Genomic DNA, 15,043 nt, shown 5'->3' on the forward strand with positions numbered 1-15,043 from the left:
TTCCTTTTAGTTATGGTTTCAGTTCTTTCCAGTTACAGTTCTAGTTATATTTAATCACTTATGCAAAATTAAATATGAAATAATGTGACTGAATTTAGAATAAAATGAAAATTAGAGAAAATGAATTTAGAAGGAAAATAACACTTTTATTATATCACTAGCTGACTATAAAAAGAAAATAATTCAAATTTAATGAGAAAATACATTATATCTATTGAACATTTTAAATAAAACAAAAGATAAATACTTTTTTTTATTGGAATTGAAATGAAATAGGAAAAATATCTCAATTTGCATTAAATTGGCACATATATATGTGTGTGTGTGTGTGCGCCTATATATATATATATATATATATATATATATATATATATATATTCTTAAAATAGATGGTCCCAGTTAGTGCTGTTAATCGAGCCGAGTCGAGCCGAGTATCTGAACGCCGAGCTCGACTCGTGACGAATTCGAGCCAAGCTCGAGCTCGCTCGATAGCGCTAACGAGCCATAATACGCACTCGAACTCGACTCGACTCGAAAAAAGGAAATGTGACTCGAACTCGAGCTCGAGCTCGACTCGTTTATCATAAACGAGCCAGGCTCGGACGAGCTCGAGCTCGAGCTCGAAATATCTATCCGAGCTCGAGGCTCGAGTTCGAGGCTCGAGGCTCGAGGCTCGATTTTAGACTCGAGTTCGAAGCTCGAGACTCGATTTTGAGGCTCGATTTCAAAATTCAACAATCAGTTATTTACGAAGTCCTGCTCCAACATATCCAGATTTAGGCTATCCAAAATCAACAAAAAATATTAGGATTGGCAACCAATGCCATTCACATTCAACAATACACAAACTCTAACCACATTTCATCCAAGACAAATAAGACCATAACATCCATGATCCATACAACACAAACTCCAGGGCTGCAGTCAACAAATACACAAACTACAGTCTAATTCCATATGAAACAACATTCATAAGAGCCAATATACCATAACAGGTTTTGTCCAGCCAAATAAACGCACAAACTACAGCCAAATAACCATGTAAAACACTGCTACATAGCTTAAAAATTGTCCAACTTCAAACACCTGACAAGAAAAAGTACAACCCCTTCAGAAATCACAAGAAAAAGTACAGCTTCACAAGTCCAGCTTTACAAATCACAAGAAACAGCATCACATATTCCAGAAAACAGCCTTCAAATGTCCGGAAGATCAATTTCTTCAATTGTAGATGATTCGGAAACATCGAGTGGTTCCTACAAAACGAAAACAAGAAAGTTAAAATGAAGATCGCAGTTATGGATGTCTTAAGGATGTCTTAAGGATCAAAGCCTGCATTTAGCCTCTGAATTTTGGATACAAAAAAAAGAAAAGAAATGCCCACAGCAGTCGAAAAATAAAGCTGACAACCTGCAGAAGTTTAACATAGTGTGTTTAACTCAGATATTGCGGCAACTAAATCGGCATAATTCAACATAGATCTTCCAACTGCAGTCAAATTTTTTAACAAATGCCAGAGGGTAATCCTTACACACTTCTAATCATAAAGAGATGACACTTGCAAACAAAAACTTTCAAAATCAAGTAATTTACCAGGGTTGCTACTCCAGAACTTTAGCAACTCCAACTCTAATGGTACAAATGCTTTCTGGTGGTGTTAACGAAAATTGCGGTTCATAAAATTAGCAAATAGTTCTTTGGTTGGCTTGGTTGTGTTTCTCAAAATCTTCTACCTAATCTCTAAGGGCAACCATCATGCGACAAAGATTAAAGAGCATAAGTTGCTATTAAACTGCCTCTGGAAAAACAGCAAAACTTCATGTCCCTATTGTCAATATTTCAATGCCGCCCATCACAGAATACCTGTAAAAAGTCTAAGAAAAAGAAATACATACGACACGAGCAGATAAAATGTTCATTTACAGATCTCCTATCATTGTTCACAGCTAATGTCACAACAACTCACAGAAATCTTGCAAATCTATAAGTGCACCTTTCAAAGGAAGACATTAACTCTTGTCATTCAGTACAATTAACCTACGAAAAGAGATGAAACTTACCAAAAATCACGAAGGATTAGAGAAACCAGTCAAATTGGACTGGTTTTGGCCCTGGCCGTGGACGGGGTTGTTAATGGCAGAAAACAGAGGCTGTGGGCGGCAGTGGAGGCAGAGGTTGATGTGGGTTGCAGCTGTGGAGTGCGGCTTGCTGTGGAGTGCGAGGTTACGGTGTTGCGGGGTTGCGGGCTGCGGGGTTGCGGTGTTGCAGGGCTGCGGGGGTTGCGGGGTTGCGGTGTTGCGGGGCTGCGGGGGTTGCGGGGCTGTGGGTGCGGCTGTGGGTTACTGGTTGCGGGTTGCGGTGTTGCGGGGCTGGCAGGGTTGCGGAGCTGCGGGGTTGCAGGGTTGATCCAGATCCGGGCTGCAGGGTTGCAGGGTTGAGGAGCTGCGGCGTTGCGGGGCTGTGGCCTGTGGGTGCGGCTGTGGGTTACTGGTTGCGGCGTGCAGCGGAGAGGGAGAGGCAGAAATGAAGAATGAGAGTATGAGACGATGCAATATCAACCCTAGTCCAAATTTCTACTTGTTGACTGCTAAAATGACACAAATATCCTTCTTTGTCGAGCTCAACCGAGCTACTCGATAAAGAATCGAGTTCGAGCTTACTCGGCTCGATAACTCAACGAGTATTTATCGAGCTCGAGCTCGGCTCGTTAATTGAAATTAACGAGCCGAGCTCGAGCCTTATCGATCCGAGCCTTAACGAGCTTTCGAGTAGCTCGTTACGCTTAACAGCTCTAGTCCCAGTTCCAAAAATGTCGATTCCGACTTTAATTCTTTTTTTTTTTTTTTTTATGAATCTGACTTGCAACCTTTTGTCATGGTTTCCATTTGATTCAATAAATTGTTATTTCAATTCTAGTTTAGTTCCAATTCAGACTTAAACCGTGACCATATTTACAGCCAACAACAATTAGGCCTTCAAGAATCAACAAGGCATCATGCGGCTTCAAAATGCATTCAAGTATCACAAGCGTTTAATTCTAGTGTTACGTAAAAGTTACTGATAAGATAGTTAAATTTTTTTGATGAGTCTCACTAGATAAGTTTTTTTTTTTAAATTTACTTTTTTGTTGAGGGAGGGAAACTGTTTTTTACTCTTTAAATTTTAATAGTGTAATTGAAAATATTCAATTCGAGAACTTCTCATTTACACTTTCCCTGCCAAATCATCCAACACATTCATTTTCAACACGGGAGACGCAAATAAATCCAAGCTATGTAGTTCTAAAAAGAGTAGTAATTGCACCGCTACATAATACTCCTATTTAGTATTTAGTAGTGTACCAATTGGTTAATTTTTTTTTTTTGTTTATCAAATTGATTGCTCTCTGTTACTCCTTTTTTTAAAAAAAAAAAACGATTGCTAGATGTTAATTCTTGAACGTTAAGTAAGTCTTTTACCTTCTACCTTAAGATGTGATTTAGCCGCCAGTCCTAAGCCAAATTGCACATTTTTAAGTAAGCACCAAAATTAGAAATTGATAATTATAAAGGAAGGACTGTTTACCTTTTACTAACTAGTAATATGTATTTCTACTTTTTTTTTTATAAAAAAAAAGTGTTATAAATACAGAAACGATACTCTCAAAGAGGAGAGCTCCCCACTGTCCAGACTCGACTCGAGCATCCTTCGCCGATCACGCCAAAGTGTAAGTGTACAATGGATACGCATACGCCAGCGCCCAGCCCCAAATCATCCAGGGGCCGCCGGGGACGACAACAAAATCACCGACAACGACGACGTGTCGAGATGGAGCTCGAACTCGAAGCCATGCGCAAACACGACTTCTCATGGCATCCTTGCAGAGTCTCACTTCGGTAACTTGGATTTTTTTTGCCCAGAATCTTTAAAAAAAAAAAAAGAAGAAAAGAAAAGTATTTCAACTGAAGTCCTTTGGTCGCTTCTGCTTCCGGAGGAGACAATGCATGTCCTATTTCCCGGTACATGATCAATGCAAACAATGTTTCAGTACTAGTACCAGTACGCAATTTGTCCATTTTAGGTGTTTGTGATTATTTTCTTCCCCTTCTTGCTTTGCTTCTCCGCATTAATAATGTCATTAAGTTGATAATTACTACTTAATTATTACTCCAGCAAATATTATATTATTTCGAGGTTCACGATGAAGAGTAATGTGATATATTGCCTCGTTCATTTTTATTGAATATTAGGAATTATCAAGAGAAAAGAAAAGCGAATCTTTTATTTATTTTTAATAATGCGGTTTATTTTTATTTATTTTATTTTTTTTGGGGTTGTCTTCTGTACCGCAAGTGTATCTGCTCCTGTGTTATCGATATTCTATTCAAAAAATTGAGGAGTGTTGGAATCGAAACGAGTATTGTCCTGCTGCCGTGCTGTGAATAGAGATGAATCATAAGTGCGGGGGGCTAAATCAAGGGAGGAGCATGGATGGTTAATGGCGCTTGATCGGCGCCGTGACTATTTAGAAATATTAAGACCCCCTCTGCTTGCTTTCCGCTAGGACTCTTTTGCGATTGCTTTTATTTAATTTCTCACAATATCAAAGCTCACTCTAGCTCTTTTGGTTCTGCAGCTCCAGTGGTGTTGGTCTCATTGTGGAATATGGGACCAATGACACTGACGATTGTATTGTAACTAAAGAAGAAGCGCTTTCTCGTCTTCGCATTCGATCTACTCCCTTACATGGAGATGAATGCTCTCTCCTGCGAGAAGGAGATCGTGTTCTTGCCACCAGGAAGTCACCACCTAAGAGCCTCTTCTTTGATGCTCAAGTAGAAAAGGTACCTTCATTTTTGTTCCAACTCAAATGTCGCTGGACCATTTTTGGGTTAATTTTTATCTCATTTTTAGATTTCCAAAGCTAATAAATAGATTCATAGTCTTCTGCTGAGCACTTTCAAGGTTGCAGTTTAGTATAAGGTCTGTGAAATGGTAGTTCTTTTTTTTTTAATAAATATTAAACAGACCGCAAACTGCTTAATCGTCCTTGCTATGCAGCCACTACGTGTAAGACACTCAAAGAAGATCCATTGCAGATGTATGTTTGTGGTCAGATGGATTCACCATGGACGTGAAGGAGAAACTGCAACAATTCCGTCTTCTGCAATCATGAAAATGTCTGCCGAATGCATCACTCTTCATCCTACAATTGTTGCTTTCTTTAGTAGTCTGACAACACCAAATCATTGCACTATTTCACCATTACCTACTGTACTCAAGGGCATGGACTACGAAAGAGATGTTCTCCAACTAGAAAAGCAAATAGAAGATATAAGTAATGCAGCTGATTCTTCAGGTATTAAAGTTTCAGAAAACCTTATTGACGGTGACGTACTACCTTATGTGGTGACTTCTCTTTATATTTAAGGCCAAGTATCTTAATGTGACCAGTATGTTTCTGCTATATTCCTTTGGGGTATATAAAAATTATCTTATTTGACCAGTAAGCTCCTACTCTATTGTCCTTTGGGTACATAAAGTTTTTACTTATATTGCACATAGTGAAAAGTTCTTTTCTACCATCTTGCTGGTTAAGCCTGTATTATTTAGTACATTTAATGTATGCAAGAGTAATCAAAATGAATTATGCATTATCATTCCCTGTTGACCACAACCTTGCAAAACTGATTCTCCCGTATGATCCAACTTAGTCTGATTGGTCTTCTCATACAAAGCCTTATTGAAGGGATGCATGGAACCCGAATTGGGCATGTAGTTGCGGGCTTATGTGTCACTATGGGCTATCATCTAGTCATTCATGCTTTCAGCTATTTTTGCAGTCGATTTCAAGGGCCAAGCTCAATGCAAAGCAATTTCTGAATTGAATGCAAGTGATTCAAGCATCCAGCTGCCTTCTTTTATGAATCACATGAAGGAGATCAATGACAAAGGCTCATCACCTGCTCAAGAGTTTGATGCATCTAGGACTCCTCTCAATCCAAATCCGATTGCTGGATGTGCTGCTCTTGCTTCATTGATGTCAAAATGTTCTCAAGGTACTGGATTGTTCACCCGCTCTCAAGGAAGGAAAAGGTATAGGATATATATATTATATTAATTTAAATATATTTATTTATACAAATTATTAATATTTTATTTTATGTAAAATATATTTTTATATATTTATAATATATTTATATAAATATTACATATTATATAAATTATATATAATATAAATGTAATTATACATTTATATATATTATATATTATATACTATATATTTAATATATACATAATATATATTATACATTTATACATAATATATATATTTATGTATATTTATAATATACATTTATATTATGTATTATATATAATATAATACATTAATACATTTATATTAATATTCATAATATCAATTATATATTAATACATAATATTAATATATTTATACATTTATATTTATTATATTAATACATTTATACATAATATTAATATATATTTATAATGTATTAATTTATACATTTATATAATATTCATTTATAATTTATACAAATTTATAATAATATACATTTATAAATATATTTATATTATGTATTATATATAATATAATACATTTATAATACATTTATATATTTATCGATAAATATTTAAATATATTTATTCATAAATATTTATAAATGTATTATAAATGCAAAAATGTATATAAATATAAAAATATAAAATTTATAAATTATAATGTACATTTATATAAAATTTATTTATAATTTATAATTTATACATTTATACATTTATAAATATATTTATATTGTGTATTATGTATAATATATTGCATTTACATATTTTTATATAAATATATAAATATATTTATTTATAAATGTATTATAAATGCATAAATGAATATAAATATAAAAATTATAAATTAGAAATTATAATATACATTTATATAATATTCATTTGTAATTTATACATTTGTAATAATATATTTATACATTTATAAATATATTTATATTATGTATTATATATAATATAATACATTTATATATTTTTATATAAATATCTAAATATATTTATTTGTAAATATTTATAAATGTATTATAAATACATAAATGTATATAAATATAAAAATAAAAAAATTATAATTTATACATTTATATAATATTCATTTATAAGAATATACATATATACATTTATAAATATATTTATATTATGTATTATACATAATATAATTCATTTATATATTTTTATATAAATATATTTATTTATAAATATTTATAAATGTATTATAAATGCATAAATGTATATAAATATAAAAATTAAAAATTAAAAATTATAATATACATTTATATAATATTCATTTGTAATTTATACATTTGTAATAGTATACATTTATCCATTTATAAATATATTTATATTATGTATTATATATAATATAATACATTTATATATTTTTATATAAATATTTAAATATACTTATTTATAAGTATTTATACATGTATTATAAATGCATAAATGTATATAAATATAAAAATATAAAAATTAAAATTTATACATTTATATAATATTCATTTATAATAATATACATATATACATTTATAAATATATTTATATTATGTATTATACATAATATAAATATATTTATATTTATATTATACATAATATAATACATTTATATATATTTTATATAAATAAATATATTTATTTATAAATATTTATAAATGTATTATAAATGTATAAATGTATATTGTTATAAAAATATAAAAATTAAAAATAATCGAAAATATTTTTAAAAATACATCTAAAAATAATCCATAAAACATCTACAGTAAAAGATTTTCATATAGTTTTTAAAAAACAATCCCAAAAACAACTAATCCAAACGGACTTGTATTTGAAAAATGAAATGCTATAGTATTGTTTTTGAAAAACAACCCTAAAAACAGCTAATTCAAACTGGGTTCGCCGAACACCGTCCTTGCAGTTATTATTATTTTTCTTTGACATCAATCACCTAAAGCCAAACAAATGGATCATTTCTCTTGACATATAGCTGTTCTGAACACAAAAGAAGGGAAAAAGATTGTACATATGAGAAATAGAAGCGTGCTAAACCATTTCGGCTTAATAGTTATCACCAGATATATATGTGTGTGTATATATATATATACACACACATTATCATCAATGTATTATTTCTTTTACGTGAATGGGGATGGTTAGGTTTAAACCTATCACAGACAATAGAATAGCGTGCAGTTTATAAAAGAATTTTAATAATTAGTCACAAGAAAAGTTTTTCATATATATTATTACAGTAAAATATTTCAAAAACAGCTGATTCAAACGGAGAGCGGGACTAAATTTCGTTTCATCATCGCACAATTAGTTTAGTAATACCAGAGATTAAGAGAGGAGACTCTAGTCTTCCAATAGCTAGCTGGTAAAACACAAAGACCAGAACGCAATAATTCAAAAGTCGCACCTCAAAGTTTCCGTTTGTTACAGACGTACAAGTGTGCGGTTGATAAGACTGCATTGCATATGTGATTGAGTGAATGATCTTCCTTAATAATTTTTTCGTCAGGAGAAGGGCTGGTGGTTATCGAGGATTCCTTGCACAATTCAACGGGATTGTTTTGTCCCTACGTAATGGGAACAGAGAGTATGGTGGTGAAGGGCAATTTCCCCTTCCGTATTCTGTACTTTTTGTAAATCTTTTAAGTTTTTTTTCCCTCGGTTTTAAGACTCGGGTCAACGGTCAAATTTACGAACTGATGACTTTTGTTTCTCTTTAAGCTTAAAAGATTTTTCCAAGTTGAAGTGGAGAACCAAGTAGATCCAATAATAAAGGAAAGGACAAAATTGTACAAAATTGAAGTAGAAATACCAAAAGTGACTCAATTAAAAAATTTGAAGAATTATTTGGGTCATTTGTCCAAAAAAGAAAAAAAAAAAAGGAGAAAAAGTGGGGAACAGTGTTTTTTATTCTTTTCTTTTTTAATTTTTCCTATTGTCTCTATTGTTTGGACCGGCAATTTCCACTATGTCTTTTAATTTGGATTTTGGTCAAAAACATTCAGCTAAAAAAGAAAAAGAAAAAGAAAAAAGAATTTTGGATGGATGAAGAGGGAAAAGAGACGTACTTCTAAGTGAGACACTTTTATTGCTCGGTTTTTTTATTTACAAAATTTTCTTTTCCTGCCCCTCCAAAACCAATAACCTTACACAATTTGGAACTAATCATTGTACACTATTTCCTTTATTTTTATTCCATAACCGTCCAAATGAAAAAGAAAAAGACTAAATGACCAATCAAATCATTTGATGTTTGAATCAAACTTAGTTTAGTAAGAGATTATTTGATTTTAGTTCTTTAATCAGTAAAGCCAAAAACAAACAATATTAGTGTTTCTGTTTGCCAAAGTTCTTATTTCGATCCGAGTTTACTTCGATTCGTATAAATTTTGATTTTTTGTGTAAAGAAATTTATACCATTGGACTGGACTTCCACTCAAATGCTCATTTGAGTTCCACACGAGCAAACAATTTAAGTTTAATAAAATAAACAAAACAAACTTGAATACTGCACTGTTGGGTCGAGTAAGCTCGTGAGCACCCTTTAAAAAACAAACATTTACTATCTTTCTGTTGTTTGAAAAAATGACCAGTTTCATCATTTATATTTTGTAAAAACATTTTTTCGTTTCTTATTTTTAAAACAAAATAAATTTGTCATTGATATTTAAAAACTGAAGCTATTACATCTATAAATTCAAATTTCAATCTAAATTTAATCACCCAACAAGCCGATTACGAAAATTCTGATGTATAATTGATAGATTATTTGGTTAACTCAACTTGATATTCATTGGAAATTTAATGAACCCAAAAAGGAAAAATCAAAAATTATAACATAAAAAAGAAGGGTCAATTTTTTTTACATTGTCATTGTATACACTAACGAATCTGGTTATGTGCCACATCATTTTAATTTAATTTTAAATACCAAACTTTGTATGTATGGTATACATTTAAGACTCGCAAGTGTATATATTAATGGTGCATGAAAAATTTTATCCAAAAAAGAAATCCTATCATTTCAAGAAAAAAGAGGGACCTTTTATGTTATAATTTTTAAAAATTTTTTCCTTTTTTGATTCAATAAATATTTGTAAATATAATAGAGTTGATAGAGTGATCTATTAATTTTATCCTCAAAAATATATTGTTGAGACACTAGATAATTTGATTCAAATTGAAAATTGTGCTTAGAGATATAATAATTTCAATTTTGAAATATCAGAGACGAATTTGTTTCGTTTTAAAAATGATAAATAAAAAAATATTTTTGCAAAATGTTAGTCATTAATGGGATCATTTTCTCTTTTTATCTTGCTTTTTTTTTTTTTTTAATGCGAAGAGACACTTTCAGCATCATTGCGCTACGATGCTATCAATCCAGCTGCGGGGAGAATGAGTCACACAAGTACGAAACAGGCAGCACCGTCACCGTCACCGTTACCAAAATAGTGACAATTTAACGTGTTCTCTCTGTAAATTTTTTTTTGTTTTTGTGTTTTGGGGGTCAAGTGTTCTCTCTGTAGAAGAAGTGGGAAGCTGATAGGGTGGCGGTGTTTTCCAGCGCAGGCTTTTACTTTAATCTCCCTCTAAAATCACACACAAGCCCCTGGGGAAGAGAATTGTTATGCTGGAACTAACCTCGCTTCTATCTTCTGGTATACAAACGGACGTATGCTACCTACATATACACACTCCCTCACGTACCTCCGTTTTCTCCTGCCCAAGAGCAAACTAGTGGGAGATGGTATGAGATAGATAATTATTCAAGACCCAAATACCCCAGATAAACACTCTCGAGTACGCGGTTTCCTTGTGGGTTCTTTCTCCTCTCTCTCTCGAGTCTTGACTGTGCTCAGGTTTCTATGTCTCCTCTGACAAAGATAGATACTTGGGAGACTAAGAAAGTGAGAGACTTCTAGCGGTAGTTTGTAGCATCCAGCAGTAGAAGTAGGACTCGTACAATTTAAAATTTAATTGAACCAAGGGGAAATTGATTTCTAACTGATTATACAAGATGAGGACCGTTGATTCTTCAGAGTGCCCAAGTAGTATGTGTGGATTCTTGGTTGTTGAAGCTTATCCTAAAAGGTATTCTTCTAAGATCCCCTCTGATTTGGTCCTTTTCTTGGGCCTTGGTTTCATAGATTGGTAATATATGTTTGTATCACCATTCATTTTACTCCTCTGCCTACTTTTCTGTATACTTAATATTTCTCGAATTCTTCCATTCCTCATATAGGATACAGATTTTGTTTCTGTGTCTTCAGTAACTTCATTTCTAGGTTTTCTGTAACCAAGATTACAGATTTGATGGGTATGATTCAGTATCTCCCGCCTGTCTTTGGAGGGTTCAATGAAATTCTTGGGTTTGGGTTGGATTTAGTCTTCATCTAGCCCTTTCTTCTTTGTCTTACTGTATTTACTGTATACTTATACTAAGGGATATTAAAGTTTTTCTTGGAGGGGGAAAAAAGGAATACTCTTTTTTTTTTTGGATCTTATTGTATTTTCTTCTCTTGTTCTCGATTTCTGTTTAACTTTTTCTTTTTTCCTACCTATTGGGTCGGGAGGTGTTTTTTTGTTTGTCCTATATTTCAATTCAGAGTACTTTCTGATTGACAGTTACACAACTTCAGTCTTGTTAAAACTAAGGGTATAGAAAACCTGTGAGATTTCATGAAGTTGATATGGTTATGTAGTAGGCACACATGATGAATAAATTTAGGATATTAATGGAGGTGGGTTGTTGTAGTTGGGACTGATATGATGGGGGTGTTTGTAAAGATTGCTTTTTTGTGCAAATAATCCTTGGTGGTGAATATTATTATCCACCGATAACCTGAAATCTCCTGGGAGACCTTGTGAGATGGTAGATTCTCTACTCACATCTTTATCAATGGAGAATCATCACCCTTCGACCCTGTTGTCAATGGATTCAAGTGCCTCCTCTTCACACGATGAGCTTGATCTAGAGATGAATCGGCAAGTTGTTTTACCCCGTCCGCCGCCTGATATTAACCTACCTCTATCCACTGAGCGTAATTCACCTCAGTCATGGAACCCAGAACACTGTGACATTCTTGATGTTGGGCTTGGGTCCCAAATGTATGAGACAGAAACTTTTCTCACTGTTCCCAAGGTTGGGAGGAAATGTGCCAAAAGGGGTGATAGCATCTGGGGTGCTTGGTTTTTCTTTAGCTTTTACTTTAGGCCAGTATTGAATGAGAAATCAAAGGCCAAGATTACAAGGGATGGTAATGGTCTTTCTGGGTTTGACAAATCTGATCTGCAGCTTGATGTCTTCATGGTTCAGCATGATATGGAGAATATGTATATGTGGGTTTTTAAGGAAAGGCCTGAGAATGCACTGGGTAAGATGCAACTTCGGAGCTATATGAATGGCCATTCTCGTCAAGGAGAGCGTCCTTTTCCATTTAGTGTTGACAAGGGTTTTGTACGATCTCATAGGATGCAACGAAAGCATTACAGGGGCCTCTCAAACCCCCAGTGTGTTCATGGTATCGAGGTTGTTCCATCCCCTAATCTTTTGGGTCTCGATGAAGATGAAAGAAAAAGGTGGGCCGAACTAACAGGGAGGGACATAAACTTCACTATCCCACATGAAGCAAGTGATTACGGTTCTTGGAGAAACCTTCCCAGCACTGAGTTTGAGCTTGAGAGACCACCCGCTATAATAAAGAACAATTCCCATTCCCAGTCAAAAAAATTGCTTAATGGGTCAGGATTGAATCTATCTACTCAGCCATCCAGCCATAGCAATGGGGATTCAATGGATCTATCACCTGTTAGTGGCAAGCGGAGGAAAGATTTCTTCTCACATGGAAATGAAGAGGACTGTTATCTGACAGTGAATCCTCCTGATCGAATTCCTGATCTGGAAACTCACCCGAATGAGCCTCACTGGTTGAATGAATTTAGTGGCGTATTAAGGCATGTCTATGGACCGGTAACAGCTGCAAAATCAATATACGAGGATGAAGAAGGTTACTTGATCATAATTAGCTTGCCGTTTGTTGACCTTCAAAGGGTGAAAGTTTCATGGCGCAATACTCTCACACATGGGATCATCAAAGTGTCTTGTGTGAGCACATCTCGAATGCCTTTCATCAAGAGGCTCGACAGGACTTTCAAGCTGACAGATCCTTCTTCGGAACACTGCCCTCCAGGAGAATTTATTAGGGAGATCCCTCTTTCAACCCGCATACCTGAAGACGCGAATATAGAAGCATACTATGATGGAACAGGGACAGTGCTAGAGATTCTAGTGCCAAAACTTCGCGAGGGGCCAGAAGAACATGAAGTCCGAGTTTGCCTACGGCCTCATTTTGCAGGCAATGATCTTATGTTGACTTGAGAGGCACAGCTAAGTTGTATGGGTGGTTGGTTAGTGATGGTGCTTCATTGTGTACTGACTTTTTTAGTAATCAAGACGTCAGAACAAGTGCCTCAAAACTTGTTTATGTTTCATTTTAGGTTCAGATATTGCTTTTGGTTGTTTGGTGATATTCATCTGCCAGGCCTTGATTACACAACCATCCTTTTGCTGCTGTATTCTCTTAAATGGTTGCTATTTAAGTTATTACTGGAGTTTCTCTATATTGGTGTTCGTTCCCCAATCTGTTTGTGGAAACATGCTTAGACGCACCTAAATAAATGAAAATATTCGTTCTTGTATATTCAATGGCTAATTTTGTAATTGAAAAGGGTCTCTAATTATTGATGAGAACTAGCATCTTCTCTTCCTTATGTGGTAGATTTTGCAGTTTCCTTGCACCCGGTCGTTCATGTTCATTTGTTCAGGTTTTTCTGTCTCTGTATTCTTGGAGAGGAACTTCCAAATCAAATGCAGCTAAAATAGATTAGAATGACGAATCACACAAAAACATGATCCTTTGCTCAGCCACAAAAACCCCATCCTAAGGGGCATCCTTGCTATGGGTCCAACGCATCTAACTTATCACATGCCGTGGCGTCTTTGCTGTTGGTTGGTCTCCGGTAGCCTAAGATGTCGGGCAACCTCTTTTAAGTATTATAATAACAACGGGAAATAGTGCTATAATAACCGATTAGAGAAAGGGTCCGGTATTTCTCAGACAGACGGCAACTTTTGTAATTGAATGGAGCAGGAATTTGATAGGTACTGGTGGAGGGTGATATGGGCTAGTTCATATACTTCAGGAGCCCATCAGGAGCTTGGGACTATAAAATTCCAAAGTGCCCATCCTGTGTTTTAGGGACCACCTGTCCACTTCTTCATTGGAGCCGATGTTTGTGAGGTTGAAATCCATAATTGGAGTTACAATAGTTGAAGGAACTGTTACATAGGTGATACTTTCTAGCTTTGACAAGAGGCTTAAGTTCTAGTTGTCATCTATTCGTGGAGTCTGAGTCAAATATTGTTGTCTTCTTTGCTTTAGAACCATAGATTACATAAAGTACCGCTGGTTAAGGTCAAGGTTGCATGCAAGAAAGACTTTGGGTGAATCTACAGGGTGTAAATGAGTCGAGTTTAATCGAGTAATTCACGAGCCTACTCGATCAAAGTTCGAGCTCGAACTCGCATTAATCGAGTTTGAGTTCGATCTACTTGACGGGTCGAAATCGAGGATAATACGTGAAATTTAAAAGCTCGTCGAATTTAATCGAACTCTATCAAGTTCCATACAAACACACGCACATATAATTTTTTATTTATTCATATGAAATGTTTATTTTGTTTCTTATCTAAAATTATATAAATTTATATTTATTAAACTCAATTAGGCTAAATTAACCTTGATGAGCATGAGTTCGAGCTCGATGAGTTCAAGTCCAAATTTTTTTTACTTGACTCGAGTTCAAATAGTACACTACTCGAGTTCAAGTAGTGCATCACCCCCGAGTTTGACTCAAATAGTACCAAGCTACCAATCAAGTGCGGAATCACAACCAATATTAACTGTGAAAAACTGATGCTTAATTG

At 34.1% G+C, this 15,043-nt stretch overlaps 2 protein-coding genes and 1 long non-coding RNA gene across 3 annotated transcripts; 2 read left to right on the forward strand and 1 right to left on the reverse strand.

Moving 5' to 3' along the window:
- Positions 1-791: 791 nt before the first annotated feature.
- On the reverse strand, positions 792-2,264 carry LOC140008205 (uncharacterized). The gene is made up of 2 exons (XR_011815586.1): positions 2,061-2,264; positions 792-1,256 (listed from the first exon to the last, which is right to left on the reverse strand). It is a non-coding gene; the product is annotated as an uncharacterized lncRNA (long non-coding RNA).
- Positions 2,265-3,672: 1,408 nt separating this feature from the next.
- LOC140008077 (uncharacterized) lies at positions 3,673-8,691 on the forward strand. The gene is made up of 5 exons (XM_072051675.1): positions 3,673-3,875; positions 4,616-4,823; positions 5,041-5,338; positions 5,823-6,038; positions 8,564-8,691. The coding sequence occupies exons 1-5, from the start codon at positions 3,718-3,720 to the stop codon at positions 8,689-8,691; spliced, it is 1,008 nt and encodes a 335-aa protein (XP_071907776.1). The 5' UTR covers positions 3,673-3,717.
- A 1,907-nt stretch (positions 8,692-10,598) lies between these two features.
- LOC140008206 (uncharacterized) lies at positions 10,599-13,755 on the forward strand. The gene has a single exon (XM_072051754.1). The coding sequence runs from the start codon at positions 11,927-11,929 to the stop codon at positions 13,433-13,435; it is 1,509 nt and encodes a 502-aa protein (XP_071907855.1). The 5' UTR covers positions 10,599-11,926; the 3' UTR covers positions 13,436-13,755.
- The last annotated feature ends 1,288 nt before the right edge of the window (positions 13,756-15,043 follow it).

This window comes from Coffea arabica, chromosome 6c, assembly GCF_036785885.1.
Source record: "Coffea arabica cultivar ET-39 chromosome 6c, Coffea Arabica ET-39 HiFi, whole genome shotgun sequence".
NCBI classification, from domain to species: domain Eukaryota; kingdom Viridiplantae; phylum Streptophyta; class Magnoliopsida; order Gentianales; family Rubiaceae; genus Coffea; species Coffea arabica.